At 48.3% G+C, this 25,293-nt stretch overlaps 1 protein-coding gene across 9 annotated transcripts in view; it reads right to left on the bottom strand.

Moving 5' to 3' along the window:
* The window catches only part of CLOCK (clock circadian regulator), a 2,260,868-nt gene that overhangs the window by 41,850 nt on the left and 2,193,725 nt on the right, over positions 1-25,293 (bottom strand). For all 9 annotated transcript variants that reach the window (XM_085642074.1, XM_085642079.1, XM_085642082.1 and 6 more), the window contains one exon: positions 11,773-11,992. In XM_085642074.1, the coding sequence (XP_085498200.1) occupies positions 11,773-11,992 (220 nt within the window). The remainder of the gene's footprint in view (positions 1-11,772; positions 11,993-25,293) is intronic.

The raw sequence follows: 25,293 nt of genomic DNA, 5'->3' as shown, positions 1-25,293 counted from the left end.
ATACAGGCCTGGATCCAAGGAGGGCCTGTGGCGGCGGCGGAGAAGGCCTATGTCCCCCAACCAGGTGCACGGGGCCCAAAGGCGCGCCAACTGGTCCTGGCTGTCCAAAGATGGCGTGCATCGCCTCCTAAAACTTACGAAGCTGAGAAGGAGTCGCTCCGGGTCCCGGGAAGGAGTTGACTCTTCAGGTTCTGCACGCGGAGCCGCGGGTGGGGCACCGCCCGCATCCCTCATACCGTCAGCAGACCAACGGGGAGAAGTCAAAGATCGACGATGCTTCTTCGACTTCTTCTTGTGCTTCGACTTGCCTGACCCAGAGTGTGAAGGCTTAGAAGACGAGTGGTGATGGCACCGCGTCCAGTCCCTCAACCTCCCCTGCGACCAGGACCTCGCACCGCGCGGAGCCGACTGCCGACGCTCAAGAAGGTTTCAGGACCACTCCCGCAAAGCCTTCGGAGCCATGAACCGGCAGTCAGAGCATGACTTGGGGTCGTGGTCGCGCTCCAGGCAAAAGAGGTACACGCGTGGCAGATCCGTAACCGACATCGGTCGGGAACAGGATCTGCAAGCCTTGAAGCCGGGCATCTCTACGTGCACCAGGAATAGTAGGACTCAAAAAGACGTTGACAAAAGTCGCTCAAAAAGTTCAGTCAGGGAGGAGCCTAGCGCGCAACCAAGATGGCCGCGTAGGTGCGAGGCTCCCGGGGACCTCTGCAACCTCCTACATTTATCCTGAATTCATCCTGCCTCGATTGAGGGGACTGTGTTGGTGAGCCTGAGCTGAGGTGGCACCCGTTTTCCGTTCTCGAATTGGACCTCGGGTGCCGGAGTGAGCACCGATTGAGGTTTGCGGCCTTCTTCTCGCCGAACCCCGGATTTGCGTTGGGGGGTGACCCGGTGGCAAAGTGAACAACAACGGCGGGCCGGGCCTGGCGAGTCGCGTACCCCGCACTTTCGCTTTCGCTTTCTCGCCGTTTTTGCAAGTGAGATCGCGGAGCCTTTTGTGTTGGTGTGGCCTCGCTGGGGGACCCGGCCTGCCTGCCTGCTGTGGCCCACCCCGCCGATCTGGGGTGGCCCCCCCGGAGCTCGTGGCCCTGATTGCCTGCCCGCTACGGCGTTGCTGGTTCGGTTGTGGGACCAGCGGCGATGGCCACGAAACAAGATGGGGATCGGTCAAAGACCAAGTCGACCCGACGTGGCACCGTCCATCCGGCCAACAGCATGGACCGCTATACCCTCCAGAGGGGATCTCCCGGTGGACCGCACAAGTCCCCTGAGGGCCCTTCTGATGCCCCGGACTTGCCCACGGATCTGACTCTCCACGACGTCATGGGCGCCATTTCCGAGATGAAGGCCTCGGTGGGCCAGCGGTTCGACACCCTGGCACAGAAGATCGATGCGGTCCTTGTAGACGTTGGCCTGGTGAGGGCCGATCTTTCCAAGACCAACGATCGAGTTGACTCTTTGGCCCACACCGCATCGGGCCTTACGACTGAGGTGGCGGCACTACAACTGGAGGTACGCCGGCTAAGTCAGGCGAGCGCACTTATGGATCGGCGCCTCGAGGATTCCGAGAGTCGGGCCCGGAGGAATAACATCCGAATCATCGGAGTACCCGAGGGACGGGAGGAAGCGGCGGCGTATTTATTTGTGGAGGACCTGATCGCTACCCATCTCCAGCCTCGGGGCCTGAGTAAATTTTTTGCTGTGGAGAGGGCCCACAGGGTTCCCGGGGGAAGGCCGAAGGTCGGAGCCCCTCCGCGACCTCTCATTGCCCGGATTTTTAACTTTCGGGACAGAGACGCTATCCTGCAAGCTTCCAGACTACATGGGCCGGTTAAGTTGGACAATATGGAGGTGAACTTTTACCCTGATTTCACCCAAGCGGTCCAGAAGCAAAGACTGAGCTTCCTCGGCGTTAAACGCCGACTCCGGGACCTGAACTTAAAGTACGCCATGCTCTTCCCGGCCAAGCTGCGAGTGGAGGTGGATGGTCGCACGCACTTTTTTGATCGTCCCGAAGCGGCCGGGGACTGGCTGGACACTCTGTCTGGGGATCGTGATCGAGATGGCGGGGGGGGGCGGCGGGAGGAGGCGGCCCACTGGATCGGGACTGAGGGGTCAATATTGGGCCTCACTCTGGACGAATACGATGCTACTTTCGATCAAGCGTCTGTCTTAGTACATTCCCCTCCCATGGAGGTTGTGTGGGGTCTAGAAGGGGTACTCTTTCCTCCTCTAGGGGGTCTAGCTAGTTTCTTTTTATAGGGGCGACAGGCACACTGCAAGTTGGGGGGGCTGTCCGGGCTCATGCAGGGGTGCAGGGTGGGGGGAGTTTTGTTGGAATGGGTGGGTTGGGGTGGGGTGTTGTTCGTTTACACCACAAGGCAAACGTATCTTTGTGTTATTCCTATAGTGCTCTCTGGGGGACGAGTGATGGCTTCTGTTTATGATGGGGGGTAGGGGACTGAGTTTGTTGTCCTGGAATGTTAATGGACTGGGGGACAGGATAAAACGAGGTGTGGTCCTGCAGTTCTTGAAGCGAACTTCGCCCGATATAGTTTTTCTGCAGGAGACGCACCTCATTGGCAACTCCTTTTGCGCTATGAATCGACGGGGCTACCGCCTTGTGGCCCATGCGGGCTTCACGTCCGGTTCAAGGGGTGTGGGCATTATGGTTAAAAACTCGCTCCCGTTGGAGATTAATGAGGTGCGCCATGACGATAGGGGACGTTACACGGTTTTGGTGGGCAGACTGGAGGGCAGAGTGGTCGTTTTTGTGTCAGTAAATGTCCCACCGGGGCTGCAGACGACCACCTTTGCGGACCTGGGGCACCTCCTCCTTGGCCTTCCGGGGGGGATTCTAGTGGTGGGGGGGGATTTTAATGCTGTAGTTTCCGGAACTGTGGATCGTCACTCCCCTAGGGATCTCCCCCGGGCCCAAGAGTGGTTATCTGGCCTCTTGGATACCCTGGGGCTGGTGGATTGTTGGCGTCTAAAACATCCCACGCAGCTACAGTACACCTTCCATTCAGGGGCCCATGGTAGTCTCTCACGGCTAGATTATGTCCTGGTCCCAGCGGCTTACGTAGGGAGGGTGGGAGAAGTGCGCCATTTGGCACAGGGTATTTCGGACCACTCCCCGCTCTTGTTGCACTTTGATGTTTTGCCGAGGGGAGAGGGTAGAGTGGCCCCGATCAATCCCTGGTACCTGCGTGACCCCACCATTCGCGCAGAGCTGATTAAATCCCTTAAGCGCTATTTTGACGAGAATGTGGGGTCTGTGTCATCGGCGGTCTCGCTGTGGGAGGCGTTCAAGACAGTACTCCGAGGAGAAGCCCTGTCCCTTATTTCCCACTCCCGGAGGCGCGAGCGGGAGGAGGTGACCCGTGTTGAAGCTGAGATAACCGAGTTGGAGGGGGATCTAGAACGTGGGGTGACGGAGGATAAATTACATGTTCTCCAACTCAAGCAAGCGGCCTATAAGGCCCTCGTCACGGAGGCGGCCAGGGGCCTCAGTAGAGAGCAACAGGGAAGACTGTATGATGTGGGTGATAAGGCTGGTAAATTGATTGCGTGGCTGGATAAAAAGGAGAGAGCGAGTCGTGTTGTCCCGTTGATTGAGAAACCGAATGGTGTGTGTGTCACTGAACCGGAGGAAATTGTCTCCTGCTTCGCGGACTATTTCCGTGGGGTATATTCCCCAGTGTCTTCCCGCTCTGAAGAGGATTCCCATGCCCTGCTCAGAGATATCGCGCTGCCTTCCCTTTCTGAGGAGGACAGAGTGTTGTTGGACGCCGCTCCGACCTCCGAAGAAATTGCCCTTGCCATACGCTCGGTCGCTTCCGGCAAGGCCATGGGTCCTAATGGTCTTCCCATCGAGTTGTATAAGCTGCGACCGGATACGCTGGCGCTGCATCTCCGTGCTATGTTCCTTGCGGCCCACTCGGTGGGTTCCCTCCCGCTAGACCAGCGTCTGGCTACCATCGTGGTTATCCACAAGGAGGGGAGGCCACGGGTCCGGGTCACATCCTATCGACCCATTTCGTTATTGAATGCGGAGCCCCAAATTCTCGCCAAGGTTCTGGCCAATCGGCTGGTCGGCGTGGTGTGTGACTTGGTCCACCAGGACCAGTCCGGCTTTATTCTCCATCGTAACACAGCGCTTAACCTGCGGCGTTTGCATGGGGTGCTCGCACGTGTCCCGTTCATACGGGAGCCGGCCATTTTGGCATCCTTGGACGCCACTATGGCGTTTGACACACTTGAATGGCCATATATTTGGGCGACGCTCGCGAAATTTGGGTTTGGCCCAGGGTTTATCAGCTGGGTTAAATTGTTGTACTCTGGCCCACTGGCGCAGGTGGTCGTGAACGGTAGAGTGTCGGCTCCGTTTGAGTTGGGCAGGGGCACGCGGCAGGGCTGCCCGTTATCGCCGCTTCTTTTTGCGCTTGCCTTGGAGCCCCTGGCGGAGTGGCTGCGGTGGGAACCTTCTATTCGTGGTCTCCGCTGGACCCCCGAGTATGAGGACCGCGTGTCTCTATATGCTGACGATATTCTCTTGTACCTGGCTTCCCCACGTAAATCACTGATAGTACTGGTTGATGTATTGCACTCATTTGGTCATAACTCCGGCCTTGTCATCAACTGGGCTAAATCGTGCGTGTATGTTCTCTCTGGGGAGGCTCCTATCCTTCCGCGGGGCTGTCCTATCCAGATCGCCCCGCAGGGATTTAGGTACCTGGGTATCTTCATCACCCTAGACGCGGAGGCCCGGTATGATCGCAACCTGCTGCCCCCCCTCCAGCGCCTGAAGGAGGATGTCGCGCGTTGGCGGCGTTTGCCGCTCTCGCCGCTCGGCCGGGCGGCATTGTTTAAGATGATGTCGCTGCCGCGTTTCCTGTACGCTCTGCAGAATACAATGGACCTCGTCCCGGCGCGCTACTTCCGCGAGGTGGAGAGCTTGCAACGCCGCCTGTTCTGGGACGGGAGACCGCGTATCGCCCTGGCGAAGCTGACGCTCCCGTGGTATGACGGGGGGATTGCCCTCCCGGATATTAAACGGTATTATTGGGCCTCCCAGCTGGCTGCGATTAATCACGGCCTATACGGGCCCGCCCTGAACCCGGCCTTTGAAATGGATAAGATGCTACTGCCGGGTGGTGACTATAATCGAGCGCTCTACTCCAGCTCGCTCGACGCACGTCTTACGGGCCCCACGCGTGTCATGGTACGAGTGTGGCACGCGGCTAATGTAGCGATGGGGTGGAAGGATCGTTTGACCCGGGCGTCACCACTGTACGCATCTGAGCAGTTGGGCTCCCTGTGGACCTCGAAGGGCTTCGAGAAGTGGGACATGATAGGCATTAGCAGGGTGGGGGATCTCTGGACGAGGGGGGGATTCAAAACGTTCGGGATGCTGCAGACGGAATTCCAGTTGCAAGACAGGGAGTACTTTCGGTATATGCAGATCCGTCATGCACTATGCTCCGCCTTCCCGGACGTTGCCTCCATCCCGGAGTACTCCCCTCTGGAAGATAGAGTGCTGGATGGACATGTACCGGAAAGCACGATCTCGTTAATCTATAAAAAACTGATCAATGACCGCGTGGGATTGCTGCTTGATCTTCGCGAGGCTTGGGTTGCCGATGGACTAGAGCTGGACGACGAGGACTGGGTCTCTGCGGTGGCCTCCCCGAAAGAGGTGGCCATACCGGCCCGCCTTCGCTTCGTCCAGCTCAAGATACTCCATAGGGTCTACATAACGGGGCCAAGGCTATTGCGTATGGGCTATGCTGTGGACGGGTTGTGTAAGCGTGGGTGTGGTTCCTTGGGGACCTTTCTTCATATTTTGTGGGAATGCCCAGAGGTGGAGCGATTCTGGCGTGGTGTGCATGAGGTCCTGCGGGTGGTTACGCGTGTGCCGCTGCTGCCCGAAGCGAGGAGATGCCTGTTGAACGTGTGGGAACCGACCGACTATTCGGCGCCACAGACGTGGTGGGTGACTCTGGGATATATGGTGGCCAAGCGCGATATTGCTCAGCTGTGGGGTTCCCAGAGGCCCCGACTGTTTCGGCCTGGAAGGAAAATATGGACTGGTGCATGTTTAGGGAAAAGGTGGTGTATGTAGCGAGAGGTAAGCCTGGGACATGGGTGAAAGTGTGGGGCCCCTGGAACGCCTACCGTGGTGGAATCTGCGCCCCGCCGTTACTGCCCGATCCATCGCCTGCCCCGTCCCCTTAGCCGGTTTAGCTCTCCGGTGCCGGGCACTGAGTCCACCCAGTCCCTGTTCTGACCTTCTCCCCCCCCTTGATACTCCTATGGTTTGGTAGGGTCCCCCTTCTAGGGGAGCACATGCTGCTGTTTTCGATCGTGGGTTGCCTTGTGGTTGGATTTTGTTTGTTGTTATTAACGTTTAAAAGAAACCGTCATGTGGGGTCCGTATGGTGTGGCCATCAACGCGGCTAACTCCTGTATGTTTCCCTTTGCCGCTGCCTGCGTTCTATCGTGTGTATCTTATGCTCCTCTTGTTTGCTAGCGGCCGGCCTGAAGGTTGTAGGCCCATCTTTGTATATTCTTTGAACTTTGTAATAAACGGTTTCAAAAAAAAAAAAAAAAAAGTTCAGTCAAAAAGTGACTGGAGGTACCGCTCTCTCCGGATATGCGCAGGCTGGTGCGGAAAAAGAAAGAACTGGCGCATCTAAGTAGCTACCGCAACGTCATCCCGGCGACAAGACGCTAATGACCGACGCGGAGTCGACCGACACCACCTTCCGACGCGCAGAGGTACTGCTGACGAAAAATCTTTCCGGATGCAGTCTGACGCCTGGGGATAATTCTAAGGTAAGGAATCTATAACTAACTGTTTCTTTCAGATAGATATAACCATGAAGTCGACCTGCTCGGAAACTGCGAACGACTACTACTGTCAAACATTTATTCTTAGTCTCCAAGGATACATCATTTACTAATTACTTAAAGTATCTATCCAACAAGAGGTCACTTCAATGTTTGCATAAAGGAAAAAAACTAAATTTGAGATGAATGTGGTTTGACGGATATTCCCTGCCCCAAAATAAGGAGATTTTTACTATTACAGAAAAAACGTCTTCTTACTAAAAAAAATGTAAATGCCAAACTGAAATCGACGTGTCTAAATCGTTCCTATACTAGGAAATATCAAGATAAATTATTATATTTATTGTTGACTTATCCAAATGTACCAGATACAAGAAAACATTGCTGAACATTCTTTTTAAACAAGCTAGTTTAAGGACTGTTGAAAATGCTATTAATTATTTATTTGGTTTTGAAACTGTCAAGGTGACCACAGGATTTACGCTACTTCTTAGCCAGATTACATATTGTTTATGATGATAATAGACTTCTTTAATTCTGGTTGCAATTGGCAACAGGATTTAGAGTTTTTATAAATGATACTCACATACATTTTTTGACATTGTAATAGTTTTATAACACACTACATAAAATAAATTGATTGACTGACTCACACAGTTCCCAAAGAAGGCAAACCTTAAAAAGCTTTTCTGGATCTTCAAGAGGTGATGGAATGGTCATGTTACAGTGAACCTATGCAAGCTTACGGAGATGGAGAGCTATACAAGTATACAATTTTCCTTATTCGGCAATTTGCTTAACTACATGGGCGAATTAGTATTATCATGGACAGCAGTTCGCAACTTTGGCCATGTGCTATTAATACATATGAGGAAAGAGTTACTTACCTTGGGCAACGATCTTTGTGTTGGATAATCTATCTGTCTGCCGATTCCTCTCCTTTTGAATATCTCCAGGAACCAGACTGGATCCAGAAATTTTGCAATAGCTCTCCTGCGCCAGTAGGTGGAGTTAGCTCAGTCTCCATTTCTGTCAGTTACTGTTAGACCTGGCACCTTGGCGTGGATATCCCTTCCTTTTTTTGCTATTGCCTCATGTGTTTTTGCTGGTGTTAGATGCTTTGGGCACTGTGCCACTGCTATCCAGTGCCACAGTGCAAGTGCTCCCTATGGTAAATTGATGAATGAATTAGTGATTCCAAGATTGGCTTCTTTGGTTTACCTATCAGACCCTAGTACAGTGCACCAGGAGTGCCCAGGGCTGGTTATCCAAATGCTGCTAGTGGGCTTGCAGCACTGGTTGTGCCACCCACAGAAGCAGCCTGTTAAAGCGTGTCTAAGGCTTGCCATTGCAGAGCCTGTCTGCAGTCTGGTACTGCCATGATGACAGGGCAAGTGCACCCATTTGCCAGTCCCTAAACCTTCCCTTTTCTTCATATCAGACACCCCTATGGTAGACCCAACGGCAGGGTGCATTGTAAGTATAAGGTAGGCAATGCCCTGGTGTGTGTGGCATGTCCTCATAGTGAATTACAGCCATTTTTGTTTTTCACTATTGCAAGGCAACCTCTTCCCCATAGGCCAGAATGGGCAGTTTGATTATGACATCTTATAATCCTAACTGACTCAGGGAACATGGTAGAAATTTGAGTTTAGTATGCCTGAACTCAGAATGATAAAATACATCTTTTAGTTAAGTTGTTTTTAACATTCTGTGTTTGAAAATACCACTTTTAGAAAGTAGGTATTTTCTTGTCTAACCATCCAAACCTGCCTCTGCTAGGTTGTGTATTCCTTGTCTGGAGTGTGAGTGACAGGGGCTGGGGGATTCCAGAGACAGGGTGAGTCAGCACAGGGCTGAATAGAGAGATCTGCATCTAGATGGGTGGGAGGAGTTGCACCTGGGACCTGAATATGGCTGTGCCTCCACTCCACAATGCTGGCTCCACCTCCTGTGGTGCTTCTGATGTCTCTGCCCTGCACTGTGAAAGGAAAAAAGAAGTCATGTAAACAGAGTGCTCCAGGACTGACCAGAACTGGTTTGGACTAGGCAAAGGCCTCTCTGCCTTCAGAGAACAAAGAGAAACTGAGTATAAATATTGGGACCCAAACCCAAGAACTTTAGATCACTTTGGGAAACAAGAAGAAACCTTTGCTGAGGAGAGGAACCAGAGAGACTGAGGAGAGACTATCCCTAAGCTTGAGGGATTGGCCTGCAGTGGTTGCCTGACTGCCAAAGACAGGAGAAAAGGAACTTTGTGTACTTTATTCAACTTGTGAAGGATCTCCAAGGGCTTGAGAAAAGAGCTTGCCTCCTGCTGAAGTCTCAGGGACAAAAGACTTCACTCACCAGCTCCCCAAGTGTTCTTTGGAAGTGCCTGCTCTTTTGCGAGGCTTTCTGAGGGACTGCGTGTTGCAAGGAGCTGGAAGCACGACTCACGAGCAAGAAGCGTGTCACATCAGACGCCGCCGCAACACCGGGAAGTGTGTCGCAGGGCCTGTCGCGGCCCAGAAGAATCGCTGAGTCATCGCAGGGTCCCCGAAGCGCCCCGAAGAGGATCGACGTCGCAGCAGACGCCGCCGCATCACCGTGAAGCATGTCGCAGGGCCTGTCGCGGCTCGCATCACTGTTGAAGCAACTCGCATCGCCGGAGAAGAGGATCGACGTCGCATCCGACGCCACCGCATCACTGGGTAGCGTGTCGCAGGGCCTGTCGCGGCTCGCATCATTGCCGAAGCGTCCCGCACCATCGGAGAAGAGGATCGAAGTCGCAGCAGATGCCGTCGCATCACCGAGAAGCGTGTCGCAGGGCCTGTCGCGGTCCGCATCGTGTCGCATCAAGAAAAGACGCCATCTTTGTTTCTTTGCACCGGATCTGCATCGCATCACGGCGTTGCGTGCCGCATCGCCACGGAAGCGCAGTATGAAACCGACGCATCAACTCCCCTCGCAGAGAAGAACCGACGCATCCCCTACGCAGCACTAGGGACCCGACGCATCACCGTTCTTGCGTGTAAGGAACCGACGCATCAACTTCCCTGCAACACTTTTGTTGTATTGCGTTACGCATCTTAAGGTACATTGAACTCAAAGTGTTGCATTTTAACATCTAAAGAGAACTAAGCTAATTCTACCATTTTAAGTACAGTATTGTGGATTTTTGTTGTGTGTGGTCTTGTGATAAGTCTATATAAAGAATACTTATTTTTAATATAAAACTTTGTGTGGTGTCCATCTGTAGTGTTGTCACTGAGTTATTGTATGTGTTCACAAATGCTCGTGCCAAGCTACCAAGGGGGTGAGCAGGGGATATTTTAGGAGTGTACCCCCTTACCCTGACTAGATGCAAGGGTCCCTATTTGTCAAAGGTACCTACCTCTGCCTACCAGAGACCCTCAAATCTAACAGTTACTGTCCGGACATTATGTAACTAGAGCCATAAAGTGCCACCCGGCACCCTGACATCAGTTCCTGATCCACTTCTTTTTAAATCTTAGAAATCAGCCTTAAAATCGACAGAAGACATACATTGCAATATTCTTAACTGGAACCTTATTAATCAGATTACTGCAACTATTCCTCAGACTGAAGAGTTGGGTGGGAGCCGTGAGGAATCTGCAGGTACAGGGAGTATCCACGAGAAAGTTTCTTCAGATGGATAGTTCTACCTACAGTTTCCTTATCTTTTTAGCAGACACCACAGGAACACACATCCAGGTAGTGGGTCTGAAGGTCACGGTCCTGAAGCATCAAGGTGCAAAATAACCATCCGTTCTCACTTCTGAATCCATGCAATAATGCTTGGTGAATGTATGAGGTGAAGCCCATGTCGCCGCATTGCATATTTCCACGATGGGCAACCCCTAGCCACCACCAAGAAAGATGCCTTTGATCCAGTAGAAAGAGCGCTGAACCCTTTTGCTGGGGTCTTTTTGCCAATGGCATAACACATTTTAATAACAAGCACATTCCATCGGGACATGATACTCTTCTGGACTGCTTTGCCATTCTTGCTGCCTACGTATCAGACATCCTTGATTCTGTGAACTCAGATGCTGAGCACAGTACGAGAATCTAGCCTTTGTAGCCTCTCCTTCTCCTTAGTGGAAGAGTGTGGGAAGAAAAAGTGGGAAGAGTAATGGACTACCCATACGGAATGGGGAACCGACTTTGGAAGGAAAGCCAGTGAAGGTATTTGAGCTAGGGAGAATCAAACTGATGGCTGGCAGGGGATAATGAACTGAAGCAGTGTGGTGGTGCTTTAAATCATCTGTAGGTGCTGTGAGAGGAATTTGGAGAGACCAATTTATAGAGACTCCCCAGACTCCAGATGCGATATAATTTGAGATTGAACTACGGATTTCTCTGCTTTCTCAGGTAGGAATGTTAAGATTGTTCTCAAAGTTCTAAGCAAACCAAAATATGTGACAACCACCTTTACAGTATGGCACTTAAAGGAGAGTTTGAAGTCCAGCCATAAGCCTTGCTTTAGGTCATATTTTAGGGGTGACTTCCTGTCTGGCTCTCAAAACTAGAATTTTAGAACGTTTTTTTAAAACGTTTCCTAGAGGAGGTGGTCTGGATCAGTGGCAAAAGGTGTGTAAAAAAGGACACTAACGTCAGGGCACTGGGGTGGTGCTTTATGGCTCTAGTTAAGTCATGTGAAGGCCATAACTGATGTCCAGACGGAGTCCATGCCATCTACCATAACAGGAGAGTTATTTCAAGGTTTCTGGATCTAGTGTGGTGCCTGGGGATATTCAAAAGGCGGGGAATCTACAGGCAGTAGTATCCATCACAAAACGGTCCTGTTTTACCTATCAATCATGTGAATTGGATTAAGAACCTAGCTGTTAGGATTTTATACAACGCATCAATATGTGAGTGCAACTTTTTAATGTAACCGCTGCTTACCTGCAAGAATTGCTGCGATTGTTGAGTTAGCTGTGCTTGTGCAGGTTGTTGAACAGTGGTGATCTGCTGCTGCTCTTGCTGGCTTTGCTGCTGTTGTGTAGCAAAGGTAGGGTAAGCAGTCACTACTTGCCCCATAAACATAGTACTTGGCACCATCACTGCCCCACAGGCGACAGGAGCAGTTACTAATTTGGTTACCAGCTGCTGACCTTGAGAAAACCTGTCAATGATGAAGACATGAAAAATAGTGCTACTGAAGTTAATAAACAGTACAGCGGGCTGATTTCACAATACTCATATTTAAACAAAGTTAAATAAGCTAGCACCAAATTGACACGTATCCAAATAAACATTTTTCTCTACAAGCAATTTGAATTTAGAGATGGTTTTATGAATAAATTCAAGGATAGATACAACTCTTCAGTTTCTTTGGTAGAACTCAAGGATAGAATGTTGCAAATATTATTTCTAACATGAGTTTGTAACTCGGCCCGAAACATCTAATCCTCTATTAGTAAAAATACAAAGAGGGCACTGTCCTTTCTATCTGAACTTACGGTTTATTAATATTTAATGAATAGTTCAATTTTAGATGTTTTGGGGCGAATTCAAAAAGGCATGTAAAAGTGTAATACAGCAATTCGGTTTTTGCACTCCAAAATGCCTTTGTAAATAGGTCAGAGAGTTATCAGCGTTGTAAAATACATGAAACCAACTCAGAGTCCACAAGACCATAAGAATCTTCCTTTTCCCACCTAAACTCTCACCAAAAAATACACACACAAGCCATCGGAGAGTCACACTGCACCTAGAAGCTATACGGCGTGCAAAGTGTATTGCACTGTTATTTATATAGTAATTTCCAAACCAACAGTGATAAGGAGTTTTTTCTGGTGGCTAAACTTAATTATTTATAGAACGTGTCATATTCCTGGTGAGGTCTTGACGCACTCAGATCTGTATCACGTTCCTGGCCACCCTTCGGAGTGCATCATCAAAATAATGTTGAATGTAGTTTGGCCTACAAGGCACATGTGAGGTTATATGTGCAAGGATTGAACGATGTGATGGAAGTACAATATAAGCCAGGGTGAATTTTTATTTACGCTGGCATTTACCGGAGTGAACTATTTGGGTAAGCTTTTTCGCACAAAATGCATTTTTTTTCTTTTTCAGAGGAAGTGTCAGAGAGTGTAGCTGCTTTACATACAGTATTAACTTTCTCTTCTGAAAACTGCTTCCCGTTCTTTGTTGAGCCTTTTGTCATTTAGGATATGTATTCTGGAGGGAAAGTGTAGAACTGGCCATCATTTGCATGGGGTACACCCAGATTTTTCTCCTGCCAATTCTTGCTGTTTGTAAAACTATGTGCACTTCACCCCTACTAACCAGTGGTAAAGTGCCTGTTCTCTCCCATAATGAAATTCGCACACACGTGATTGGCATATTTAACTTACCTGTAAGTCACTAATGTATGGTACAAAGGGTTCTCAGGGCCTGTAAGTTAATTGTCACTAGAAGAACGCAGCATCCATTGTGCCTTCCACTACAGTGACAGTGCAAACGTGACTGCAGGCCTAACATTTGTAGCCATACTGTTGCAGTCTTAAACTGCACATTCAATCTGTCAAAGTAACCCCTCTGGACATGTTCAAACATTCCTTTTAAATATGTATAAGTCACGTGAAGTTAAATGCCTCTCAAGATCATACAATAGGATAGCATACAGTAGGATGACCTGAATGACCCTGATGACCCCTCTGTACCTGACAGAGTGGAGCTGCAAGCATCCCATTTGACATTACAGTGTCAATTCCTGTTTGAATGTCAAACCCTGCTTGAGAGGTCTGCTGGGGTTTTACATATAACACTTGGGTCACACTTCATAAAGGCCTCCATTGTCAAAGACAAATGTTAGCGGACACCTGTGCAGATCCCTTTCTTCCTGAGTAAGGCTCCAATCACAAAGGGCCTCTTTCTGAAATCCTACTGGTGTGTCAAATCCTGCTTGATGGGGATTTACATATAACGCTTGGGGCGCACTTCAAGGGGCAAGAACAGGATGTGTAAACCATTTCTGTGTATCTACTGTATGATTTCTGGAAACCCCTGCTTTGTTCCACCAGACTTCTGTCTCCAGGTGTACTGGGAGTACAGTGATTGCTTCAAACTGGATTTTAGTCTTAGAGGTGGGAGAACACTAGGATTACGATAGAACATCCCCCCAGCCCTCAGAGCCTGAGTTTGGAGTGGCCATACACTTTCCACCATCTTGAAAATGGCAAAAGTGGTAGGGTTGGCCCAGGGAACTTTCACCCCTTTGGTTGGGCTGTTCCCAAGAGTCATTCGCACCCACTAGCTCGCGCCAGGCATAAATGTGGCATCTCCAAGCACCCACATTGGAATACTTCTGTACATGCAGAAGTGCCACCTCCACCCCCGAGGTCCTGGCAGAATATAGGTGTGTGCTCCTGTCATTGATTGGGACTTAAAGGGTTAAAGGCAGAAGGAAAAATCTTCGAGTAGGACGAACCGGGTTGGTATATCTGAGTTGCTTCATCCCGTCAGCGTGAAACTGCAACCAAGTCCTGGACCATAATAACCACTTACTACCATTGACACTTTGTGGTCCTTGGGGCTGTTCCTACTTAAAACTTTAAACATTTATACCTCCAGTTCCCCTTATTTTATTTTTGTAATGCTGTTTAATACATTTTACCCTATCTTCTCATTTTTTGGGGATTGTTTTGCATTCAGATTTCATGACTGTTCTGGTATTGCATAAATACTTTGAACATTGCCCTAAGTTAAGACTTTCTGCTCTGTGCCTTTGCTACCAGGGCGTTGAGATCTGGTTAATTCAGAGACTTTGAGGGTTCACCCCGAAAAGGATTGTGATTATTCTTTGAGGTGGATAGTCATCCACGCTGGCGAGATCTGGGACTTATGTTTTGTAGTAACACTCTGCTTTTTAAGTTAAAATAAAAAAATCCCTTTGGCAGAATCGACTTTTTATTTTTAAATTGACTTCTGATTTTTAATTGGTCACTTTAGATTTTTTCCAAAATTCACTCCGTCCCTCAACGCTCTGCACCTGTAACGTTGGAAAGAATGGAAGTGGTCTGAACAGCATGGATAGCCCCAGCAAGGTAAATCTGAAGAGCATGTGCCAATAAAGGGGGCTAATGCTACTGAAGACATCCAAGAAGGAGGTCTACCAGATTGCCCTCAGAGCCTGGGAGGAAGTACACATGCAGCAGTCCACCTCATAGAAGCAAGTGGGTAATGAGGAGGAGGAGGAGGTGGAGGAAGGAAACTAAATTGACATTGATGAGCCCACAGGGGCTAGATCACCTGTAGTGTCCAGAGCAAAGACCAGTGTGTCCTTTTGAAACGTGCCACGGTCAGAGCTCAAAGACAGGGGGGCAGAGAGAGCTTTGGAATTGCAGTTGGCTACCCTTGCCTTGGAGGAAAAGAAGCTGGACATGGCTGCTGAGGATAAAATGGCTGCCCTGATTGACGATGGGAAAAAAGGCAGCAACAACTTTGGCCCTAGGGGAAATTAGGTTAACAATGACCTTGAAAGAGAAGAAGGCCCTTCTGGCTCAGGAGAAGATCCAGCGTAAGACGGACCTGAGGTTCTTAAGGGCATATGAATCTATCTGAAGATGGTGGCAGCAACAGTGAAGTGCCCAAGAGAGGTAAAAGAGTTCACAATCCCAAAAATCTAATGCTTGGATATCTGGTGGGGGAAGACATAAAAAGTGGTTTGCAGCATATGAGGTGTCCCTGTGTATGCATAGTGTCCCAGAGAGGGATTGAGGAGGGCCAGTCAGTGAAAGCATATGCCCACTGTGGGGAGAGATAACTTATTTGCCTTAGCTGACTAAATGAAGTGTGCCTCCGTGTAGGAAGCCGTTGTCACAAAATTTGGTCTCGCCCCTGAGAAGTATTGGCTGAGGTTCAGGGATAGCAAGAAGCGGTCACGCCAGTCATGGATAGATTCTGTAGATTTTTCCAGTAACCTACTGAACGGCTGGCAAACTAAATTGTTATGATGGACTGTACAATTTGATGATGAAAGAGCAAGCTTAAGTAATTGTTTTACAGTGTTCCCCCAGCACCAAATAGACAACAGACTCACTGCTACCAGAGAGCCAGGGAAGGAGGTTGGCCCCTAGAACAGTCCTAGAGGTTTCAAGAAGTTACCGGGGGTGGGGGGAGCGGGGAGGTTGGGAGGTTGGGAGGTCACAGGAAAGGTAGAGCTGGTCCCCAGGAGGGGAGTACATAGAATGCCAAAAGGAGTTCTCCAAAGGCCTCCAAAAGAGTTACCAAGGAAGGGAGTCCTATTCTTCTTCTGATCATAGGAAGGGGGTTTTAGTAGGAAGAAACATGTGGAGCTGTACACGCCGGTGCTATTACGGTCTCGAGTCATAGGCACAAGATGGGAGATGCCATCTGCCAAAAAGAAGCCGGTCTCCCTCTTCCAGTGGGCCCACACCAGGAATTTCCAGTGTAGTGTTGAAGGAGGGGATTGTCACAGTTCATTTTGGGAAAAGTGCAGAGATTATCCTAGTATCCCTGAGCGATAGCAACCAAATTTCACATGCCTGATAACACTAAAAAGTGCCGGCAGAGGCTTATCATAAATTGGCATAGAGTGGAGGCTCTGAGAGGCACAGGAACCAGTATGACTACTGTGAAGGTTCAACTGGTGTCCTCAGATCAGCTGGTCCCTGATGTAGTCCACCAAGTTGTGACAACTGACAACCAGGTAAGCCACTAATCTGTGGCTTCGGTTCCCCTGGAGTGGGCTGGGGCTTTAGTTGTCGGGGAGAAGCTGTGAGACCAGTAATGCCTATAGATTGTCTGTTGGGAAATGACCTTGAGCACACTATCTGGAAAGAGGTGGGGCTCAGTTCTCATGTGGAGATCTTGGGATTGCCTGTGAGAATACTTATGACTATACAGTCTATGGCAGCCTGTTAGGGGAGTCACAAGGACCTGGGGCTTGAAACTGCGGCCCAAGTGCCTGCCAGAAACAAGAGGGTCAGGGGGTGTGGAAAACCCACCTCAGATGTTCCCACGGTCTGGTAGGAGGCTGAACTTGAAGGGGGAGGCTCCAGAGCCTACAGGGGGAGGTAGGTCTGTTGTTCCTCAAGGAGACATGGCTGACAGAGACATCCAATCCAATACTAGCAGCAGCCATTCCCTCCAATTACAGAATCATTAGGAAGGATCGCGACTCTGGTAGAGACGGGGGGATTGCTATTATTTTTTTTAAAGATTACGACTGTGCCTGTTTTGAACTAGCAGACCTGCTTGAGATTGAGGCCTTGGGCTTCTGCCTTACCCTCTCACAAAGTCAGTCGCTAGCAGGGGTGTTGGTATACCGACCTCCGGGTCCGGCTATCAAGTGCCCCCGCTCCTTGGAAAATACACTTGCATCATGGGCAATGAGATATACCAACTTAATGGTACTGGGAGACTTTAACATCCATTTAGATAACGTCATAGGGTCAGAAACCGTGGCCTTACAGGAGATTATGAGCCCGTTGGGATTGAATCAGGAGGTCTTTGGACCCACCCATCTGGCTGGCCACACCTTTGATCAGATTTTTTCAAATCTGAATTTGGTTACCACTGTGTCCACCCCTCTCCCTTGGACAGATCATTATCTGATCACCTTCTGGTGGGTTCAGATGTGCAGTAAGCCGCCCTTAAATAGCAGTAATGGGCCGGCCACCTATCGGGCCTATTACAAAATACAACCGGAGGCTATTAACCAAGCCTTACTCTCCTCTGCCCCAGTTATGACAGGGAACGTAGAATGCGACACCATCCGACTGAATAATTGGATTGGCGAGACGGTGAATGCACAGGCACCAAAAAAGATGGCCTCTCAATCCAGAGGCTGCCCAACGGCCCCTTGGTATAATATGGAATTGAATCTTTGTAAGGGCCAATGTAAGAAGTTGGAAAGAATATGGAGAAGAGGATATGCCAATGGCGATAAAGTTGCTCATTAAGCTGCCCTAAAGCTCTATCAAATAAAACTGCATCTCACTAAAAAAAGTCTTTTTGATACTAGAGTTACGGAATCAGATAATAAAGTAAATGCTATTTTGAAAATAGTCAATTCTTTCACGCGACCAGTGGTCACCTCTCGAGCTTGCCCCCCCTCAATGGAGTGGTGTATGGAGCTCGATCTATATTTTTATAATAAGATCATGTCACTAAAAGAAAGTTTTGCAATCACTGCACCAGGGGCCTTAAACTTGGGATTGAGAGTAGCTCCTTCTCCTCAAACATATGCCATCCTAGATGCCTTTATCCCTTGACTCTGTCTTTGGCATCATTAAAAAGTCTGAAATCTGGTTCCCCTCTTGACCCCTGCCCCGTCTCAGTTTTAAATATGGTGGCACCTGCAATTAATTCGGTAATAAACCATATTTTTAACTCCTCTTTGGCATCGAGGATGGTTCCTAGTATGTGGAAAAAAGCGAAAGTTCTGCCTCTGCTAAAAAAAAACCTACGGCAGACCCCAAGCTAGTTACTAACTATAGGCCTATCTCGCTGCTTCCGGCCCTCTCCAAAATTCTGGAGAAGGAAGGGAACCGCCAACTGTCCATATACCTGGAGGCTAATGGTATCCTTCACGCCACAGAATCTGGCTTCCCCCCTCAATTTAGCACCGATACAGCACTTTTGGAGGTGATGGAGTTCATCCGGAGCGTCCTTGACAGGGGAGGAAAAGCAATGCTGATACTGCTCGACCATACAGCAGCATTTGACACGATACCCACCATAGGATGCTGGAACAACTGTATGAAATAGAAATTAGACATCAGGCCCACAACTGGCTGGCATCCTTCCTGGACGAACGGTCCATTGAAGTCTGGTTGCCTCCGTTCACAGCTCAGGCCAGGCATCTGAGGGTGGGAGTGCCACAGGGATTTGCTCTCAGCCCCACACTGTTCAACGAGTACCTAAGCCCTCTTGCTATGTTGGCTGTGTCACTTTGCGCTAAAGTGCAAGGATTGAACGATGTGATGGAAGTACAATATAAGCCAGGGTGAAGTTTTATTTGCGCTGGCATTTACCGGAGTGAACTATTTGGGTAAGCTTTTTCGCACAAAATGCAATTTTTTTCTTTTTCAGAGGAAGTGTCAGAGAGTGTAGCTGCTTTACATACAGTATTAACTTTCTCTTCTGCAAACTGCTTCCCGTTCTTTGTTGAGCCTTTTGTCATTTAGGATATGTATTCTGGAGGGAAAGTGTAGAACTGGCCATCATTTGCATGGGGTACACCCAGATTTTACTCCTGCCAATTCTTGCTGTTTGTAAAACTGTGTGCACTTCACCCCTACTAACCAGTGGTAAAGTGCCTGTTCTCTCCCATAATGAAATTTGCACACACGTGATTGGCATATTTAACTTACCTGTAAGTCACTAATGTATGGTACAAAGGGTTCTCAGGGCCTGTAAGTTAATTGTCACTAGAAGAACGCAGCATCCATTGTGCCGTCCACTACAGTGACAGTGCAAATGTGACTGCAGGCCTAACATTTGTAGCCATACTGTTGCAGTCTTAAACTGCACATTCAATCTCTCAAAGTAACCCTTCTCGACAGGATCTAGCCACAGATTCCTTATCTTAGAATTATCCTAAGGTGCCAGACTGGATCCGGAAATTTTTGTACAGCAGTACCTCTCTGCGCCGGATGTGACGTCGGCGAAGTCCATTTAAGCCCTCTCCTGACACGCTGACGTCAGTTTCTCGTGTGACTATTTTTCGCACCAACAATGCAGAGCCACTATATAAACTGCCTATGGAAACAGTGTGCCAAAAAAGAGTCATCTTTGTGTCAAACAATTATGATGTCCTACAGAAGGGCGTCAGAATGCCACAACAGCAATCTTGTAGGTAACAGGACTAATAGGTTGCAGAGCGGGGAGGATGGGTGGTTTGTTAAGGAATATGCGGCTAGATTCGGTCTCTACCAGATAAAGTGTTACCAAAGGCAAGGAACTTATTAATCTGATAGAGACATCTAGCTGCAGATTCCTTATCTTAGAATTAGATACCCAAGCAACACTATCCTTGAAGGCGGGTCTGCAAACTGAATTGAGAAAAAGATCACTGAATACAACTAGCCAGTCCACAATGAGATAAGGCAACCAGGTTCTCTAAAGAATTACAGGTGAAGCCAATAAGACGCTCCACTGGAAGGACTGTGGGAAGCCTGCATGAGAAACATGCAGACATTACCCACATTAGAGGGATAAGGAAGTGTTGGAAGAAAACACCTCATAGAAACAATACTACTATGTAGCTCTGCCAAAAATAATCAACCCAAGGCTGGACAAGGCAAAAGGACAAAGGACATCAGCCCAAACCACAGAATTAGAGGTCCAGCTCCCTCTCATGGAAACTAGAACGTGACCCTCCAACCCTACCCTGTGACACAGAAGAAAGGGAATCTCAGAACACATTCACGATAGAGAGAAAGAGAAACATCCCTACAATGCTGAAAAATACCATTGCAAGAAGAACAACAACGTTTGGTAGAGACCCCTCTCAGAAGAAGAAAACCCTCATAGAAAGAAGACAACCCTCTGAGACTAGGACACATAGCAGCCCAGAGGAGAAAGGTAAAAATGAAATGCATAAGCAATGAACAATTCAAGGTCGAACTAGAGTCTCAAGAAAAGCACAGTGACAGAAGCAGATACATAAGCCCAACGGAAGTGGTTCAGCAGAATCATACTTGCAATATATACGTGAACACACACATATATATATATATACCTATAGATATACATATATAAATATAGATATAAACACCTACACACGTCTATCAGAATACACCAAAAGTATTATCATCTCTATTAGGGAAGTCAACCCAGGCCTCCCTCAGCAACAGGAGACTGACCAGAGTAGGAACAAGGCACTATCGTAGAATAGAGGTATCCATTGGAAAATAGATATAAATACGAACATATTTGGAAATGGACCAACGATGCGACAGCAACAGAGTGAAAATTATAGATACAGATATCACCACGTTGGGAAACCAGCAACATAATACTGTATAAGAGGAGAGAGGGAATGGAGGAGCACCACCCACCCCAGAAAAAACAATGACAACCGCCCATGAACCAACACTACTGCCTGAAGAGGTACCATAAGGCGGCTAACAAGAAATCAAAAGAAAACAGCAGGTGTGATAACTTCTGCTATGAGGGGTCCATCCAAAGATATAGTCGAAATAAAGGGCAAACACATAAGGCCCTGATAGATAACTATTTTCCTCCAACAGACAGAGATATCAGGCTGCAAGAACTGAGTGACGTTTCTTCATAAAAGATGGAACATCACAGCCGTGAAGGGATCAAGCCATACAAAATGGAAAAGCCGAAACAATGTACGGCAGTGCATACAAGCACAACCAGAATTGAGGTCAGTAAGAAATGTCTCTACCAGAGACACAATGTATTCACGACTAAAAAGGGAAAAACAGACCCACATCCTCCAAAGGAAGTCAGAAAAAAAAAATTCCTCCAAGCAGATGGAATTTACAAATAGATTGGAAATGTTATAATGGACCTTCGAGTGATAGAATCTTTTTCGCATCCATCAGGAGGAAAAGTACCTTCAGAAAAAGGATGTAAAGGGAGACCCCCAGCCTCCTTAGAAACGAATCCTCTAAAGGTTGGACCTAAAAACGTCAAAGGTACACACATTCCAGAAGGAAACCCTTAGATGAAAATTTGCCACAACACTGACAAATATGATTACTGAGATGGTGACATCCGTTTGGATGAAAAACATCCAAACGGTAAGACAATGCTGTGGATGTAATTAGAACTGGTAAATAAACAACGCCTGTAGCAAGGAAGGGAAATAAAGCATTCCAGATACGACAAGAAATAACATCCTGTTAGGGATGAAGCAGAGAAAATGAAGCAATGACAGAGGCACAGAACTATGGTCACCTTGGGGTATTGGTGGGATCTCAAACACTGCACTACGTGGGCCTTGATACCCAATGCCCCACTGAGTCATAGCTTAACAAGAAACTCGAGAGACCAGAGGCAGGAAACCTTCCTGCCAAGGCACAGTAAAAGATGAACAGCAAGAAGTGTCAATGCACTAGAAAAGATCTTAGGTCCAAGCTAAAATTCCACCCAGGCCAAAGATCCTGCCCCTCTTTTCATTACTTTCTATATGGAAAGAAAGATAGCAACAAAGAAAAGAAATGCCCCATGCCTATAAAAGATATTTATGAAGGCTGCGAGGGGAGGAGGGGTCAATATCGCACTGCTGCCTGCGGAAGTCACAAACACTTTGTGTTCAAACACAGGTAAACTGAAGTCCCTATAAGGTATATTGAGCAACAGAAGTGGACCTTAAAATGCCCACAAGGCATACCGAGGATGGTCCCCGTAGAACAGGGAACAAGGCAACAGTGCATCTGCACAAAATAAACAAAGTATCCACAGTAGGATAAGTACTTGGGTAGAAACACTAGCAAGAAACCCATAAGAACGGGTGTACATAACATTACAAAAAAACACATGTCCCGGATAATTGGAAACTTAACCTGTCACTGACAGTATGAAAAGAATAAAAGTACCTGCAGCAGGCAGGAATACCTCACCAGGTATCACCCTGGAAAGGAAAGTTTGAAAAGAAAAGCCAATGGGTACCCCCCTATGAATGGCTCACATGTAAATCCAACAAGCATTGGCATAGCCAACAGGTCTCGCCTTTGGGACCTTATATGTGTTTAGCCATGCAACAGTTGCATAACTAAACACTTATAAGGTCCCAAAAGTGAGACCTATTGGCTATGCCAATGCTTGTTTTAACTGCTGCAATCTATTGAAGCCTCACGGAGAACATCAAAGCGGCAACGTGGCCGCGAAAGTGATCGCGATCAAACATCAAAGCGGCCGCGAAAGTGAAAGTAATCACGGTAAAGCGCGACGCACATGCACTGTAGCTCTAGGCTGGCCTGGTAGCACTTTTTGGAGCCCTCACAAAATGTCTCGCCAGACCAGCGCATGCGCTGGGTCAGGCGAGACCTAAAAAGGGAGCTTTGCCCGAACAAACCTACCACAAGAGTTTTAGGGAAGCAGGCAGAATTAAGAATCTACTTCATCCCAACTATGTCTAGATCTCTACAAAGCAGAGTCTGCATGTGTGCCGAATACACAGACGCCATCAAAAGCCATGTTAATCAAAGTGGCCTGAACAGCCTCTGAAAACCCAGAGGTGTGCAACCAGGCACATCGACAGAGTGTTTCTGGAAGAGGCCATAGCTCGACCTACAGAATCAGTGGTGTCCATACCACAGCAAATAATCAGTTTAGTAACTTGTTGCCCATCCAGTAGCAACAAAACAAGATTGTTCCGTATCTCTTATGGAATGAAGGGCAGCAGGCGCGCCAACGAGTCCCATAATGCATGGGGAAAGCGTCCAAGACACAAGAAGTATTGAGAGGTCACAGTGCAGAACTGGAAGAGGCGAAAATATGCCTGCCATAGGTATCTAATTTCCTGGCCTCTCTTTCTGGGAAGACAGAAGGGAAATTATCAATATTTTGGGTGGCCAAGGTAGCCTGAACCACAAAAACTATGATGAGCTGGATGTCTAAGGAGACATTTTGAATCTACAGGGGCCGGACGGTGTCTGTGAGAAACAGGGCGATCCACAGGGGTCCCCGTTTCGGCTTAGGCAAGCCCCCAACATAACATCAAAAAGAGCCTCACTATAAGGAAGCACGGGCTCTACCCCTAAATGTCCTTGATACAGGACACCAATGAACTAATCTGTAGTAATTTCCACGGAGAGAAGCGTCACTCCCAAAACAGCAGAAACTCATCTGAGCATATCCGCCAGAGAGAAGCTCACCTCTGTAGCCAAACCAGGAGGTGACAGGAGGCCAGAGGTTGGGGAAGACGCCAAGCCACTAGCTTCTCCTAACTCAATCAACCAGCTAAACTCTATAGAGATTGAATTCAGCCAGAAATGGGATGGAAAAACTCCAATCCCTCTCCATTACCTCCATCATCATTATCCTCAGCAGGAAAAACAGGAGGGAAGACTTCAGAAACAGGCGGCTCCACCGACATCGCATCCGACACGGACTGGCGCTAAAGAGGTGACGTCTCGTGGAGCACCAAGCGGCACCGTCAAGGAAGTCAGCAGGCCAGACCTCGATGCCGTTGTCGGAGTACTAGACACAGACGCCGAAGGTGGTAACCCCGAAGGGCTGTGCACCGGTGTCGAAACGGATTTGGAATCCAGCAACTGGACTGATGCGGAGAGCGAACCTGCCGCAGTGGACACAGTTACGGCCTTGTGCACCTCCTTGAGGCCCGAGGGCACTACAGGGGAACGTGAAGACCCAAAGAAACTATGGAGAGAGTTTTAATATTCTCTCATCTGGGTCAGAGTCGCCCCGGCTCCAGGATTGGCTAGAAGGCGTGGGGGAGCCTCATGCACCAAGTCTTCAGCCAAAGATCGGTGGCAGGCCTTATGTGGCAAAGATGGTTGACGCCACGACTTCGACCGCCTGCTTAGAGACTTACCTTTGGACGGCAGAGAGTGCTAACCAAGGGAACGGCTCCTGAATCGGACTCGCGGCTGGTCCTTGGAACTAGAAAATCCACCCTCAGAGTGGCCTGCCATTTATGGGGGTCGGCAGTGTCCATACAATTTGCCAACCTAAGAATATAACATTTTGAGCCAAGGCACACAAACACCCGTGTGCAGGCTAGCCCCACTGCACAACATGCAAGACAAGCATACACTAAAACCCCTAACTCTCTGTGCGCAGAGTTGGGGTTTGGGTGGGAGCGTGAGGGGAGTTTGAAGTGGGTTCTCTTGAGGGGCAGTATGTTTTTTGGTCCTGCTTAGACATATGGCCCACATTGACAGTAATTTCCTGACTTCCATATTCAGACACTGACATGAAGGGTCCCGTTGCATGAGCTGTACCATTGTTAAAACACCAATAAAATTATTTTACATAGAAACGAATAGTGAAACGCTGAACTCCCATTTCCTTTTGTTGTAAACATTTTGTCAGAGCAACTGACTAGTCGGCTTGGACAAGAGTGAGAAGATGATTTCACACAGTAAATTACCATTTTCATTGTAATGACTTGCGTTGTAATGGTATGCGTCGTAACAACGCGGTCGTTGTAATGACCGTGTTGTAATGGCATGCATTGTAAAGTGTCCTATTCATTACAATGCACCTGTTGGGTGTCCTATGTAGTCAAAATGCTATGAAGACTCAAAATAGGAATACGGGATCATCAACATGGCCCCAAGCACATATGTAGTGAGCATTTTGCTACTGATCACACTATCAACAGATGTTTCGCTTCATGTCTTAGACCAAGTATAGCCGCATTCAAGAAGAGGAGACAGAACTTGAATCAAGATAGAAAGGAGACTACGAATATTAAAATTCAAAACTGTGGTTTATGTTCAAACCCAAGAC

The sequence above is a fragment of the Triturus cristatus genome, chromosome 2_2, assembly GCF_964204655.1.
Source record: "Triturus cristatus chromosome 2_2, aTriCri1.1, whole genome shotgun sequence".
Taxonomy (NCBI): Eukaryota; Metazoa; Chordata; class Amphibia; order Caudata; family Salamandridae; genus Triturus; species Triturus cristatus.
This window is presented reverse-complemented; position numbering and strand designations above follow the sequence as displayed.